Source organism: Schistocerca piceifrons, chromosome 2, assembly GCF_021461385.2.
Source record: "Schistocerca piceifrons isolate TAMUIC-IGC-003096 chromosome 2, iqSchPice1.1, whole genome shotgun sequence".
Classification (NCBI taxonomy): domain Eukaryota; kingdom Metazoa; phylum Arthropoda; class Insecta; order Orthoptera; family Acrididae; genus Schistocerca; species Schistocerca piceifrons.
The window spans coordinates 976,577,979-976,595,347 of NC_060139.1; the positions used below are offsets into that span (position 1 = coordinate 976,577,979).

Here is a 17,369-nt window from a genome sequence, read left to right on the forward strand (position 1 = left end):
GTGTGAGTTGCATTTATCTCTCTCTCTCTCTCTCTCTCTCTCTCTCTCTCTCTCTCTCTCTCTCTCTCTCTCTCTCTCTCTGTGTGTGTGTGTGTGTGTGTGTGTGTGTGTGTTCAATCCAAGTATACATACATCAACAGAGGAAATGGTAAATAATATTCTTAAAAGCGTTAGGGAGTGGCTTTCTGTTAATGATCTCCCTCTCAGCCTCAGAAAGACACAAAATATTCTGTTCTACACACCGAGTGGTAGTTCACCTGTGATAAGTGTAACATGCGGTTAGGAAATAATAACTAGGGTGGAAACATCAACATTTTGAGGAGTCCACACTGATGAAAGTTATAACGGAAAGAAACATTTTGGAATTCTTAAGACAACATAGTTCAGCCACATTTACACTTCCAATAATTGTAAATCTTGGGGACAGTCAAATCAGTAGTTTGACATATTTTGTCTATGTTCATTCAATAGTGTCATATGGAATAATATTCTGGGGTAACTCATCTTAAAAAGAAAGTCAACGTTAATTCACACATAAAAGTGTGCATAACAATGCCACCCAAAATTTTCTTCACTTAACCAGTGCATAAAATGTCTGACATTCAGGAAAGTTAAATATGAAAACGAACTGAAAAAGTTTCTCCTTGACAGCAACTCTTATTCTGTAGAAGAATTTATGTACGTAAAAGGTGGTGGGTAGGAATCATTAACCCCAGCTGTACTTAAAAGAAAATGTAAATAGTCAGCATGTAACCATATTTCTCTACGAACCTATCAAGTTAATTTCAAGTGGCTCATTCTACATTATTACAATTAATCATGCAAATGATCCATGGAACATGAAACTGGACAACTAACTAGTAGTGCCAGATTTTCAGAGATTTCTTCAGTAAGCAATAATTTGCAATGAAGGTTGCAAACAGAACTGTACATAATACTTTGAGACATTGATAGAATTTTGCTAACTGTCAGACAATGATTATACTCTCTGAATTATAATCATCAGTTTATCTGTTATTAAACATTAAGCACTACTCGGAACACTGTACACATTCGTAACACTTTCGACTACACCAAATGAAGTCTACACTGAATGTGACAAAGTATTATATTTTATGCTAGCAAAAATGGCACTTCATCTCACTGTTCACAATAAGCAGGATGTGCAGCTAGTGTCCACAATTTTATAACCCTCATCAGATAAAAGAATCCACAGTGCCAATGATACCAGGCAAGTTTTTATATCATATTGAAGCTAAAAAATGAACATGCTGCTGCCACAAAATAACAGTGCACAGTCTCTGCACACACATATACTTTTTTCTGTATGACCTTCAGACAAAATTGTATCTGTGATAATTTGTGCTGATATTATCTCTGTTTGTAATGTTAACAATTTTCTCCAGGTTAGGGACATCAAAATGCAGGAAGCAAAACAGTGTGTTCCAGTGGAAGAGCCTAACTTGAGACACGCAGGAACAATGGTAGACATAAGTTCTGTATCAGTTTTAAACAACACTGCTAGCTGGTTAAAATCACAAAGTATGCAGGTGAGATGTACAAATAATAAGTGTCTAAATATCTCCTATTTTGTGTGTGTGTGTGTGTGTGTGTGTGTGTGTGTGTGTGTGTGTGTGTGTGTGTGTGTGTGAAAAAGCACCTGCTGATTTACTGTTATTAAACATTTCTGATGGTTTCTCCATTAATGTTTGTGAGTCAGTGAGCCAAATTGAGGTACTACAATTCTTTGTTAATGAACTGTTATATAAAGACGCTCCCCACAGAAGGTCTCTAATTACAGTATGTGAATAACTTATACTGTGGTAGCCTTCATTTATTCATATAAGTGTTAAACATGCACTGGTAAATAAACAGCAGTGGAATGGGATAATGGAAAAATGTACAAAAGTTATTCTTCTCTCAGAGTATTACAATTATTTGCAAGCAAAGTATTTATTCTGTCCTGTTGGTCTGTATCATCTTTTAGGTCGTTATCAAATGCACATGATACACATACTCATTTTTGTGATACAGTATTATACTTTATACAAGGTGGGTAAAATAAGACTGGCCTGAGAAAGCAAAATTGCGAATTGTGTGAACTGACCCATTCAGTGAACAAGAGAACCGCCTAGCACAGAAAATATTGAGAACTGTGATTTTGATGCACCAGACAGGTTGTTGCCACATGGGTGTGCAAGTGCATCTCCTGCATGCTCTATCCTGTCGCTGTGTCCCTAGATTTGAATGAATGAGAAGAGCAGACATGTTTAGTGACTAGTTGAATGCAACACAAAATGACGCTCATCATAAACAGTGTCTGTTTATTGCTGAATGATATCCAAAAATACAATTTTTATAAAACATACATGAAATTGTTTGCCCAAGAGTTTGAGATTGAAAGTGCTTTGGCAGAACCAACTATCCATAAAAACCAGCAAACATTGCTTGAGTGAAGGAAAGCATGGAACGGAGTCCGATGAAATCTTAACACTCTTTATGTGTGTGCTAGTGGGGATTAAGAGATCATCATGTTGAAACTTTTATCAAAAAGGCCCTGCATCTGTATCCTTATAAATGTACTGTTATGCATGTATTTACTGTTGTGGATAAGTCATAAAGTGTCTGAACAATTTTTCATGTGTCAAGTTCTTTTTAAGTGAAGTGGAATCACAACTTTTGGGTGCTCAGTTTCTCATTTCTTTAGATGAGGTCTAGTTCAGTCTGTTGTGGTTTGTGAACTCACAGACTGAACGAAGTGATGCAGTGATTAGCACTCTGGACTTCTGTATTTGGGAGGACAATGATTCAAATCTGCTACCAGCCGTCCAGGTTTAGGCCAGCCTGGATTTCCCTAAATTGCTCCTGGAAAATGCCAGGATGGTTCCTTTGAAAGAGCATGGCTGATTTTCTTCCCCATCCTTGAAACATTCAGAGCTTGTGCTCCATCTCTAATGATCTTGATGTTGATGAGATGTTAGACACTAATCGTCCTTGAACTTTGAAGAGCCATTTCATATCTCAAGGCTGTTGTTTGGAGTTTAATGTTTGGTGCCCACATAGTATCATCATTCTGTTGCCAAACTGTTAATTAACTGGTGCATGCAGAAACTTTTTAAGCCATATGTGGATCAATTCACAGAAGATACCCCCTGTATGCATATTTTTACAAGTCAGAGCAACAGCATAAATCATCTTGACAATCTTGTTGTTAATGCATGAGCCTTTACATTAAAGCATGAGGTGTTTGGTGAGGCAAGGATAATCAGCAGAGGCAATGCAATCGCTTGGATATCTTGATTGCCTAATCTCTCTCCCTGTAATTTTCAACTGTGAGGCATATCGAAGGGTCAGGTGTTAAGCCTTCTCAAGTAATTGTCAAACAGTGGAACAGTTACACTAGAATAATGAAAATGTTATTGCCGCTGTCTCTCAGGCAGAGCTGGTACACTTGTCTCACAGTTAGATGAACTGAGCACAGCACTTCTATTGATATCAACGGTGACCATTACCAGCATCTTCTGTGAAGTACATTAAGAAGGGCCAGTCCCACATCATTGTTATTGTAACTTTTCATGCCAGTTTTATTTAGGCCACCCTGTACATCAAGTTCATTATATTGCCATAAACCTCAGGCATGGTTGGTTCCAGAGGATTTTTCCAAACAAGTGACATATCATTTGGTGTCCCTCCCACTCAGTTTTTCCACATAAGCCACATATCATTTTGCTTCCTCCATTTTCCCTCCCTCCCTCACATATTAGTTGCCATTCTTTGGGCTTTTGCTAAGAAGTTTAAAAATAAATCTAAATCTACTAAGCATGGAAATAGCTTGTTTTTGCTACTAATCATGGTAGACAAATTTTCCACATATCAGGTGTTCCTGTCAACTAGGGGCACCAGCGGTTGCTTTAATGCTTAGGTATTAAAAGAGCCCTGACCTCAGGCCACCAGACGTTGCAGACCTGCAGGAGAGCTTCTGTGAAGTTCGGAAGGTAGGAGACGAGGTACTGCCAGAATTAATACTGTGAGGGCAGGCTGTGAGTTGTGCTTGGGTAGATCACATGGTAGAGCACTTGCCCATGAAAGGCAAAGGACCTGAGTTCGAGTCTCAGTCTGGCACAAAGTTTCAATCTGTCATATCGGTGCACACTCTGCTGCTGAGTGAAAATTTCATTCTAGAAACATCCCACAGGCTGTGGCTAAGCCATGTCTCTGAAACAGCCTTTCTTCCAGGAGTGTTAGTTCTTCAAGGACTGCAGGAGAGCTTTCTGAACCTTGGAAGGTAGGAGACGAGGTACTGCAGAATTAAGGCTGTGAGGATGGACCATGAGTCGTGTTTGGGTAGCTCAGTTGATAGAGCACTTGCCCGCGAAAGGCAAAAGTCCAGAATTCGAGTCTTGGTCCAGCACACAGCTTTAATCTTCCAGGAAGATTCGTTTTGTTACATCTTTATTACTAACTCTATTCACAACACATTTTGCAGACAATAGTCACATAAACCACTGGATGTATCTACACTCCTGGAAATGGAAAAAAGAACACATTGACACCGGTGTGTCAGACCCACCATACTTGCTCCGGACACTGCGAGAGGGCTGTACAAGCAATGATCACACGCACGGCACAGCGGACACACCAGGAACCGCGGTGTTGGCCGTCGAATGGCGCTAGCTGCGCAGCATTTGTGCACCGCCGCCGTCAGTGTCAGCCAGTTTGCCGTGGCATACGGAGCTCCATCGCAGTCTTTAACACTGGTAGCATGCCACGACAGCGAGGACGTGAACCATATGTGCAGTTGACGGACTTTGAGCGAGGGCGTATAGTGGGCATGCGGGAGGCCGGGTGGACGTACCGCTGAATTGCTCAACACGTGGGGCGTGAGGTCTCCACAGTGCATCGATGTGGTTGCCAGTGGTCGGCGGAAGGTGCACATGCCCGTCGACCTGGGACCGGACCGCAGCGACGCACAGATGCACGCCAAGACCGTAGGATCCTACGCAGTGCCATAGGGGACCGCACCGCCACTTCCCAGCAAATTAGGGACACTGTTGCTCCTGGGGTATCGGCGAGGACCATTCGCAACCGTCTCCATGAAGCTGGGCTACGGTCCCGCACACCATTAGGCCGTCTTCCGCTCACGCCCCAACATCGTGCAGCCCGCCTCCAGTGGTGTCGCGACAGGCGTGAATGGAGGGACGAATGGAGACGTGTCGTCTTCAGCGATGAGTGTCGCTTCTGCCTTGGTGCCAATGATGGTCGTATCCGTGTTTGGCGCCGTGCAGGTGAGCGCCACAATCAGGACTGCATATGACCGAGGCACACAGGGCCAACACCCGGCATCATGGTGTGGGGAGCGATCTCCTACACTGGCCGTACACCACTGGTGATCGTCGAGGGGACACTGAATAGTGCACGGTACTCCAAACCGTCATCGAACCCATCGTTCTACCATTCCTAGACCGGCAAGGGAACTTGCTGTTCCAACAGGACAATGCACGTCCGCATGCATCCTGTGCCATCCAACGTGCTCTAGAAGGTGTAAGTCAACTACCCTGGCCAGCAAGATCTCCAGATCTGTCCCCCATTGAGCATGTTTGGGACTGGATGAAGCGTCGTCTCACGCGGTCTGCACGTCCAGCACGAACGCTGGTCCAACTGAGGCACCAGGTGGAAATGGCATGGCAAGCCGTTCCACAGGACTACATCCAGCATCTCTACGATCGTCTCCATGGGAGAATAGCAGCCTGCATTGCTGCGAAATGTGGATATACACTGTACTAGTGCCGACATTGTGCATGCTCTGTTGCCTGTGTCTATGTGCCTGTGGTTCTGTCAGTGTGATCATGTGATGTATCTGACCCCAGGAATGTGTCAATAAAGTTTCCCCTTCCTGGGACAATGAATTCACGGTGTTCTTATTTCAATTTCCAGGAGTGTACAAAGTTTTATCATTGCACATCACATAGTTCAGGATATATGACATCATAAACATTGAACTTCATGAAAATGAAACTGCTAGGGTATAGTTGAAATGAGTGTACAAATGTGTGTGAAATATGTTAAATATATGTGAAATGTATTTGATATCTACGTACACAGGCAAAGCCATGGGTAAAAAGCTCATCCTAAATCCCTGGAACAATTTTAGCCAAATTTGGTATGGGTATTAGTTATGATTTGGGAAGAAATACAGTGGGGTTAAGAACCACCAGCATCCTATTGATCTGAGGTGACATGTGGAGAGAGAAAGGGGAGGACGAGATGGACAAAGAGAATGAGAGGGGGAAATGGATAGAGGGGGGAGAGGAGGAGGTGAACAGAGAAAGGGAAGACGAGGAATAGATAGGGAAGGAGATGGGGCAGTGCCAGATGAACAGAGAAAGGGGGAGGAGGAAATGGACAGAGAAAGGGAGGAGGAGGAGATGAACAGGGAGAGGAGGAGATGGTCAGAGAGAGACAGGAGGAGAAAATGGATAGAGAGGGATTAGGAGGAGACAGACAAAAAGGTGAGGAGGAGATGAAATTAGTGGGAAGGGGGAGGGGATGGACAGAAGAGGAAGGTGTGCTCCATCTACTCCTACCCCCTCTGTCCATCTGTGCGGGGTACTCAGCTGGTGTATGTACAAAAGTGTGTCCTCAATATGAGTGTGAATACACAATTTTCAGTATGAGCATTAATATATTCACAAGCATCTATAATGTTGCACAGGATAATCATCTATAGGAAGCTCATCACTCCAGCTTTCAAATTGAAGATCAGAAAAATAATAAAGTACGAAAAACCACATTTTGTATAATAATGCTAAGCAACATTATTGATCGTCATCATCATCATCTTGCAAAGCCTCTGGAAGCTGTCCAAGATTGACTCTCCACACAAGATGACATGCTGTGTCCTCCTTACCAAAAGTCCTCAATCCAGTCACAAATTTCACTTGATACCCCATATGATTGTACTGTTGACAATAATCATAGGTGTGGTACTGAGTCAGGTGTTTTTTGGTAATCAAGAAACATCTACCTGTTTGTCTTGGTCCAAAGATTTCAGTATGTCATGTGCGAAAAGTGTGAGTTGGGTTTGACATTTCATTTTTCTTCTAGTTTTGACCAATACAACCTCCTATAGGAATATGTGACTCTTTTTTTTTTAAACACCATGTACATAATTGATCTATTGAATAATGTTGGAAGTACCATGAGGCTTTTTGCAGGTAATGTTAGTGTCTACAGGAAGTTGGTAATGCCAGAAGACTGTCGCAAAATGTGGGAAGAACTGTAGAGGATTGATGATTGGTGCAGTTACTGGCAGTTGACTCAGAATGTAAATAAATGTAACATATTATGCACAAGTAAGTGGAGAGATCTGTTATGGAAATGATGAGAATCATAAAATACATGATGTTAATTGTAGGAAAAGCAGGTGCCATACTGACATTCATCATAAGAATCTTAACCTGTTAAGTGGGTAATTTGCGCGCACGTGCTCCTCTTCCACAGTGGGTAATATATGCCAGCACACCCGTTCGCGGTGGTGCTGTGCACTGTTCTCACATTTTCCTTCACGTTTTCATTGTTGAATTTAAATTGATATTGGGTGGAAATGAATAAAATATATTGCAGAAGTTAACAAAACTGTAATTTCACAATATTATATATCGTTTTCAGTGTGAAACATTTTAAAACAAGGTGCTGCACACAAGGAAACTTTGCATTCTGCGCACCAGTATGAAGTCTCTTTGTGAAGGCCTTTTCTCGTACACACCACACACCTCCTTGTTGGTCTTTTCTTTGTTGTGGGTAGCAGAAGGTCTGGAAAATGCCTGGCTATAAGGCATGTTGCTTTTGGTGTTCGAGGTGGGCATCCTACTGATGTCCCTTGATGTGGTGAAGATATGGTCAACTGTTCACAAAGACTTATCAGGAAGCTCATTCTACTTTGTTCGCCACCATGCTCCCCTTTCTTCAGTTTTTCCTTTTTTATGAAGTCAGGGAACCCCTTCCTGTCTTGCCGCATTGTGCCGACAACATCGGTGTTATTGCTGGTTAGTTTGTCCACCAAATATGTACTGGTGTACCAGTTGTCAAGATAAATACAGTGGCCTTTCCTGAGTAGATCATGTGCAAGCTCCAAAACAATTCGAGAGGTTATTTTTTTGTCTCGATAGTGGCTACCGTAATTAGTGTCCTTTCCAGTGTAAACAATAAAGTCCCATACATACCTGGAACTGCTTTCACAGAGTTCGTACAATTTGATGCCAAATCTGCTACGCTTTGATGGAATATATTGCTTCCATCCAAGCCGTCCTTTCCAGAGCAACAACAATTCGTCACTGGTGATGTTCCTTTCTGGCATGTACACTGATCTGAATTTACGCTGCAGATGCTCCATAATGGGGTGAATTTTGAATAGTTTTTTGCTGATAGTGCCTAGTGGATCATATGAGGTATTGTCAGCAATCTGGTTTGTGAAGAATTCCTTGAAGTACAAGCATACCAATAAGTGTTTTTACCTTGTCGTGTGTAGTATTCTGCCAGGTGTGAACCCTGGAGCATGCTGCTAAATTGGGATGAGAAGCTACGAACTGTTCTGCATATAAGTTCGTCTGTTCAGCTATCATTGTGCACAAAGCATCGTCCACAAAACACATAAAACAACTCATCACATCGTTTTGTTTTAGAGACACAACTGTACCACTATTACCACTGAACAAATATTGAATACGAACTGAACTAGCATGCACAAATTCACTAGGTACTGTCTGCTGCAGTAGTATCTCGTCGTCATATGTTTCTGAATTGAAGTCACTTTCACTAGCCTCAACATCTGTATCTTGAAAACTGTCAGAACTGTCACTGAAATTATCTTCACTTTCTAAAAGCAGCTTCTCAATCTCCGAATCTGATAAATGACTTATTTTCGCCATTGCAAAAGATCACTCACTAACGCTGCGGTAAACACAGACGACAAAGGCGCGCTTTTGCGGCTGCTTCACAGGACGCATTTTCTCGATGCGCACTCGGGTGGACAGTGTTATAACTAGCCTAGAACACATTGTGTTGCATGACAAGAGCTGCCATCTCGTGGATGAAGCTCAACTAATACCACAGTGTCAACGGCAGGCCGATAACTCGTCATTCCCACTAGCTACTAGCCACAGAACGCAGTGGACAGATATATCTGTCGAACCCACTGTGCAATAGCAGAGCATGAACGGATATATCTGTCATGCCCACTTAAAAGGTTAAGGACATGTAATTCACTCATGAAAGAAATGGCTTGCAAAACAATTGTTTGAGCCATTCTTGAGTATATTTCACCATTCTGGGACCTTTTGCAAGTAGGATTAATAGAAGTTACAGTAAAAGATCCTATGCAGAGTAGCATGATTGATCAGTGGATTGCGTGGTTGATACAAGAACATTACAGAGATGCCAAACAAATGCCAGTGAAAGTTGCTACAAGAGAGGCACTGTTGAAATTCTGAGACTGTACTTGCAAACAGGATACAACAACTTAATAATTCCTCCCTCATGTGTTGTGTGACATGACCACCACCAGAAAAACAGAGAAGTTAATGTGAAGTGCAAAGACAGCCGTTCTTCACACATACCATTGCAAATGGAGCAGATAAAGGGGAAAATGTTGTAGGTACAAGAGGTAACCTCTGCCACACACCATTAAAATGGCATGTGGAACATCAACTATAAATCATACAGGTATCCCATCAGGTTAAGTCACCTTTCCCCTTTTGAGTGATTTCAGTTGATTTCCTATTCTGTGGGCGATTATTACGATATCTATAATTCTAACATTTGTGCAGCAGGATAATTCTATTGAAATGGCCGTACATGATGTCCTGCCCTGTTGTTGCCCATTCAGAGGTTGTACTCTCGTCAATTTCATGTAGCTTCTGAAATCTGGACATTCAGTTACAGTCTGGTTGGTGGCTGACTGCAAGTGTGGAAACTTCAGGCTCTAAAATCTGCAAAGGTCTATTTCTGTATCATGAGTAGAAATTTATTGTACCTATAGTGTAAGCCTGTTTATTTCAGCAACTTTGAATAATTCGCAATAGAAAAGTGGAAGTGATAAATAAACTTATTATAATCTATTGCCACTGTAGTTTATATTTAGCCAAATTTTGTTTGATCTGATGTTATTTATATTAAATAATTTGAAACTTTTATTATCTGATGACAACTTTTTTTTCTTTTTTACAAAGGATATAACAAGTGAAACAGAGCTGCATATAGAAGGAGAAAGTACACCAAAAATCAAGTCTGGAGATCTTGCTCGATCTTTTGGTATTGATACAAGCCTGTATACTACTAGTAGATCAAGTAGCCCTGGAGCTCACTATCAGTGTGGTGACATCATTGACAGCATCTATACATTACCAGATATTTCTGGAAAAGAATGCACAGTTGCACAAGATTTTCCAAGTGGACTCTTAGACTTCAGTTGTTCCTATTTTCCAAAGAGCAAAAAGTAAGAAAGTTACTGTTCATAGTTAATTAGTAATTTAATATCTAATAACTAAATTAAAATTTTAATGTGCAAATTCATGAAATGTCTAAGACCTGCAAAACAAAGTGTATTTAAGAATCACTTTATTGTCAACAAATCAGTCCAGAGTTTGGTGCATCTGTTGTATGGAAGCAGTCGTCTGTAACATTTTGTGCTTACAAACATGTTGTTAATTGTACTAAAGGCACCAGAACTGAAAGAAAACCTAAGAAACTCTACCAAAAACCAAAGCTTATAAATTCTTACTTCTATTATTTGTTTAAAACCATCTGTCTTTTGACAGGTTTCATTCTGTGCTCTATTTTAACCTATCTTGTGCTAATCTTTTCTTCTCTGTATAACTATATCTCTTGGCTTGCTCCTGTCACTGACAGGTTAACTACTCCTGGATTCATAGCAGCTATCACACTAGCCTATTTCTTATTCTGGCAAGGGTCTTCCAAAGACTCCTTTTCCCACCTGTTCTTTTTAGTTCATTTTCATTCTATACTTTATTGGACGAATTAATTTTTAACAGTTTTGGTAATGGTTAATTGTAAATGCTTCCAGTTTCTTCTTCTATGGATTTGCCATTGTCCACATTTTACTTCCACACAGTACAGTGCTTCTGATGTTTACTTTCAGGATCTTTCTAAATTTTGTACTTATTCTGATACCAATAGAGATATTTTAGAAAATAAAGCTTTATTCATATGTGCCAATATACTTCCAATATCTTCCCTTCTCTGGCCATCCTTTCTAATGTTACTTTGTAGAGAAAATTCTTTAAAGTTTAAATATAGATAATGAAAATGATCAGAGAAAAAGTCTATGAACTTTGAAAACACGTTTCATCCTCAGTGCAGATTGTGTGTGCCTGTGAGCGAAAAGTGCATAACACTTTCAGTCTCTTTTTCATTTTCATATTCTCAAAAAGGGATAATAGATTCAGTTTCTTCAAGATTCACTAGTTGTCCTCTTGTCTTGTGTCTTCACAGATTGTCAGGTGGTACTCATCACAAAATCAGGAGCAGATAAAACAGTGAACATGCTGCAAACATTGAGTGGTTGATAACTGTGATCATGGTGGTCTGTGGCAGCCCTGTAAATCTGCCATTGGTGTTCTGCTATATGGCACAGCATCAGCAGATCTATCCTTCTGCACTATGCCTAGTGATTTTGTTAAATGGATGCATAATTATATTGAGTGAAACGTCCAGCAGGATTACAAGGATCTTGAATGATTAAAATGATTAACTTGTTCAATTATTTGATCATTCACAACAATTTTTCTGTTTGCAGGGTCTTTTCCAATAAATGCTATGGTTTTTGTTTTCTTCTCTGAAATTTCAGTTCACATTATTTAAATGTTTTCTCCAGAATGTAGGCTCTGTTTTGTAGGTCATCTTGTTAGTAGGATGAGATGACCTAAATCTAAAAGAAAGTTCAAAACAGTGTGAGTATGTATATATGAATAACTTTATCAGAAAATACATCATTCATATATATCATAAAAACTGTGGCTAATATGCTATGCATGTTCCTGAATCATCTGTTTATTGTGAGAAATTGTATCCCTTTTGTCATTTACTTCTACATAGGCTGCTTTTATTACGTGAACTAGATATCCCTCTGTTTTACATAATGCTCCAGATATTTTCTTATCTGAGATAATCAATACTCCTTTTGTGGCCTACAAATGTCATGTGTTTCTCTGTGTTGAACTAGCTGTGTTTTTTGATTGTCTGTAATATATACTATGGAAACAGGATCCATTGTCATCTCTCCATTTCTAAAACCTATTTGTTACTCATCTTTCAGATGTTTATCTCAGCTTTTGGGTATTACTGTATTTTTCCGGCACATATTTTAGATGTGGATTAATCATAAGTTTATTCCTTCTGTTCATCCTTTTTTTCTACTTTTCAGAGCCAAGCAGCTTCTACCTCTTCTTATAAACCACTTTTTCTTCTTAGTTTCTGATGAATGCATTTCTTTACAACTTTCTCTTTTGACAAACAATTTCATTGCCCTAAATGCAGACTTATCTTCTGTGATTGCCGTCCTCAGTGTTGCTACTAAATTTCTCGCAGTGTTCTTACGTAGGTTGCCTTATTTGTTTTCTTTCCAATGTTTTTCTTCACTTTGTGAAGTTAATGATTTAATTCATTTATATTGTTCAGAGGTTGGAGATATGGTAATGATTTATTGAATTTATATTAAATCTAAAACAGTGATTGAATCATGATTTCCATCTAGCTTGCTAAATAGAGTAGAAGTTTCATGCTTTTATGCCTGGCTTTTTTGAACGTAGTAAGGAAAGGAATTAATTAGTGCGAGGACACTTCTGAGTGTTAGGAGTCAATGGTTCTCAGAGAATAGAATCTAAAGCCTTGTGTAATGGTGTAAGGGGACTATCTTTAGATCGTTCTTATAATGAAACAAGAGTGCATTTTCCATAATGATGCAGCATTTTGATACATGGATCTCATAAAAATAGATGATTTTATGATGACCACATAAATTTGTCACTTTTGATGAGATTGTTTCATTGATAATTCATTCATGCATACATTATATTCTGTAAATCTCATTATGAAGAGGGAACTTCATGTGTGATTAAGTATCTCTTCAGAGTAACTTTATATATTTTAACTTCATGTCTTTGATTAGTGTTGTAGAATGAACCATAAGCTTTCATTTTGCCTGCATATGTTCTGTTTATTTTATTACCCTGTAATTGTAATGAACTATAATGATTACTTTTCAAATCATTTCAGGTTACTAGTGCATGTTAATAAGATAGAAGACCTGGAAGTGAAAAATGAGAATAATACATATGAAATAAATTTGAGGTTGACAATATTACCAGCAGAGAAGCACAACAAGAACTCAAAATCTTACAAAGTGACACAAGTTGTTGAAATAGAAGAGGACTTTCAGTTTACTTTGAAGGACATATCAGAGAAGACATTGAGAATATCAGTTTACAACATAAAGAATATTGGAAAATATAGTGCAATTGGCCACACTCTTTTAAACCTTGAAGATGTACCTTTTGGAAAGGCACAAAGATATTCATTGAAGCTCTATAAACAGTCACAAGTAAGTATTCTATTATATCCCATTTTCTACAACAAAGTAGCTCATTATGTGTTTATTATACGGAAAAATTGTTTGCAATAAATATGGGAAAACAATTATTGCATCAATATTTTTTGACAGAAGACAGGGGAGGAAATAACTCTAAGCAATGTAGTGCAAGAAATACAGGCTATACCAAATGAATGGGAAGTAGCAATGGGATAGCAGCATGCATTCAAATTCCAGTGTAATGTAGATGATGATACACTTGCACAGTTCTACATATTCTATGTCCTTTTTTCTGAGCCTTTGTGTATGTTGTCTTTACAATTATTTAAGTATACTGGGACTCATATGCTTATAAATAAACCTAGTTTTAAACATCTGAGATTAGAAAGACTAGTACCTCAGGCTGTCTTGCCTTAAGTCAAGTCTCAATATTTGCTGGAGCGTTAGAAAATTGAGTTTTGGCTGTACAAGTCACTTCAAATAATGCCATGGATTTGCATTTAACTGAACACTGATTCATGTCTTTTGCAAGCCAAGGAGTTTGTTTCCGTCTTTCTGCCTTTCTCATGATCTGACAGGGTCAAGATTTACTTAATCTTTATAACACATGTTGTACTGTCCATGTGTTTTGATTTATGTGGTTAGGTAGTTGGCGGTAACAGCTAACTTGAAATCCAATTTACCAGGCCCGTCAGTCAAAATATGAGGTATGGCTATAAAATAATGGGACTATAGCGGTAAAACATTTTATTTCAAAAACATACATATGTGAATTTTATATTAAATGAAACAGTGCTGGAAGTCTTCCTCTATGAGACCCTTAATGAAGTGTCCCACGTTTTCTTTCACTGCCTGAACAAACTGAAACCTTGTTCCTTTTAATGCAGATATGGCCCTGGGGGAATAAGTAAGTCACATGTACTAGGTCAGATTAATAAGGTGGGTGGTCTAACACTAGGCAGCTGTATTTTGCTAGAAACCTCTGAACAGACAGTGCTGTATGAGCTGGTGCATTGTCTTGATGCAGCACCCATGACTTGTTCTTCCACAATTTGGGTCATTTTTTTCTTTTTTCTCATGGAGTTGAACAAGAACCTCTAAATAATAATGATTATCAACAATTTGACCTTCAGAAATCCAAGAAGATTCACAATTCCATGAATATTGGGAAAAAATCATCATTGCTTTGTATCTTGATTTGCTTATTTGAGATTTTCATGCTCTCAATGAAGTTGAACCCTTGCAATGCAAGGACTGGCACTTAGTTTCTGGATTATCAGTGAAAAACCAAAATTTGTCACATGTTATCACTTATTCCAAGAAATTAGGATTGTTTTCAATGGTATTCAAAGCATCAGCACAAATATTTTCATGAACTTCTTTTTGTTCGATTGAGAGAATTTTCAACACCAGTTATGCACACACTTTTCTCAAGTTCAATTGTTTATACAAAATTTGCCTTACACATAATTTGTCAATTTCTACAGTTTCAGCAATTGATCGAATACTCATCCCGTGGTCAGAGTGAATCAGATTGACTACTTCATCAATATTTTGATCCATTTTCGATGTTGAAGGGCATCATAGGTGTTAATCATCTCCAGCATTTTCTTGGCCATCTTGGGAATACCTGAACCACACAGAAACTTGTGTGTGTGAGTAACAGTCATTGCCATTCAATTCTTCTACTAAAACATAGGTTTCAGTAATAGTCTTTCCAAATTTCATGTAAACTTCATGACAGTTTGTTGCTCCATTATTACACTTATCATTTTTCCAGGAAAACAAAATAACAGCTCTTACACAAATGAAGGTGATGGATGTGTTGGTGCTGCAAGATCTGCCAACTAGCACTTCCTGTTCCAGTCTTGTCACGAGTGTATCTTACCTCATAAAAGGCCAGGCACCTGTGAAAGCAGTCATGTCATGTACCAGCTCTGTTGCAACCATTGCACAACTTTTTATGTTGGTATGACTACCAACCAACTGTCCACTAGCATGAATGGCCACCACCAGACTGTGGCCAAAAGCAAAGTAGACCACCTTGTGGTACAACGTGCAGCTAAACATAACAAGCTTGATTTCAGTGGTGACTTCACAACCTGGTCCATCTCGATCCTCGCTCCCACCACCAGCTTTTCTGAACTGCGCAAAGGGAAGTTACAATTAAAAGACATTTTGCACTCCCGAAATTATCCTGGCCTCAATCTATGGTAACCTAATAATGTCCTCACATCTTCCACCCAACAATTTCCACCACTTCTGTCCTGTCATCTCTTCTCTTTTCATATCCCTCACCCTCATTGCATGCCACTCTCTGCCAATTTACCCATCTGTCCTTTCCCCCTCTTTGCTTCTCTCTTTTCTGCTCCCCAATTTTCCTCATTCACCCCACCTTCTGATGCTGCACCTGGCAGTTCATCTGGCCGAGTTCTAATCCTGTCCCTCACCTGTGTACTGCTATCCTTCCCTCTTCCCCACCCCACTCCATATTGCTATTCACATGACATTCACATTCCAGTCAGAAGTGCTGGTGGTAGCAGTCCTGTGTGCATGAGATGTGCTTGCTTGTGTGAATGTGTGTGTGTGTGTGTGTGTTTTATTTGCTGAAGAAGACTTTGGACGAAAGCTGTAATAGGTAACAGTCTTTTTGTTGTGCCTGCTTCAACTCAACAGGCCATATTTAAGGTGACTAGCAATTTATCCTTTTGAGATATGATGTACATAGTTTTGAATTATTAATGACTTTATTTAAGAAATGTTACAGTATGCTATAGTTCTACTTTTTATGGGACCATCAAATATCCTTTGTAATTCACACAACTTTATTTTTGTTTTACAGCAAAATCTGGTCCCTATAGTTATCCAGGGTTTCCTTTTAATAACCTGAGGATTGTTTTTTATGACTGTTTTTAAATATAGCTGCAAGTGACACAAGCTCATTAGGAAACATGTTAAACATGTTAAAATGGTATTAACATTCTTTTCCATATCTATAGGGCTCCAGTCTATCAGTTGCAGATAAAATCTGTGAATGGAGATAGAAAAATATGTGTTGGCTAAGAGGGCTGGTAAATTAGCTTCCAAGTTAGCAGCTGTTACAATCAATTGCTTAGCCATGCAAATGTAGGCACATTGCTGGTACAACATGTTCTATAAAGGAGTATAAATAAAACTTCCATCCCATGAAATGAACATAAGGTGTTGTGTCTTAGTAGGAATGGTACAGAGTTTACTTTTGTCCTACTTACATAAATGATCTTCCAATCCCTTCCAAGTCTAGTTTAAAAACTGTAATTTCTTTGATGACACAAACACACTAATGGAAGGTCCAAACTCAACTTTCCAACCACAGTTCGGGTTATAGGTAATTGAGTTACAACTGGTTCACAGCAGACAGTTTGAATCTGAATCTCACAAATGTCATAGTGTGCAATTATAAACAAACAAAAATGATGTGCTAGAAGTAGACATTAATGGTTGTTAATTAAATCAGATGATTTGCATAAATTTTCTTGAGATGTAGCTTTTATGAATAGATAAACTAACCAAGGAGCTCAGTTCAGCATGTCTGTGCTGAGCTAAAGACAACAGTGTTTGCTTAATTAGCATATTTTCAGACATCATTGTCTTTTAGAATCAGCTTTTGTGGTTTCACACTTAAAATGAACAAAATATGTATTTCAAAGAAGAAAGTTTTGGTTGTGGGCACTTAAGATTAATGAACACAGTTTTGTTCTGATTCTAGCTTTTTCAGTGTATTATG

The 17,369-nt window shown here is 39.1% G+C and overlaps 1 protein-coding gene across 1 annotated transcript in view; it reads left to right on the forward strand.

Annotated features, from left to right (window-relative positions):
* LOC124777122 (synaptotagmin-15-like) overlaps nt 1-17,369 on the forward strand; it is a 252,021-nt gene that overhangs the window by 213,291 nt on the left and 21,361 nt on the right. The window contains exons 5-7 of the mRNA XM_047252408.1: nt 1,407-1,550; nt 10,227-10,492; nt 13,291-13,615. Coding sequence (XP_047108364.1) covers nt 1,407-1,550; nt 10,227-10,492; nt 13,291-13,615 — 735 coding nt within the window. The remainder of the gene's footprint in view (nt 1-1,406; nt 1,551-10,226; nt 10,493-13,290; nt 13,616-17,369) is intronic.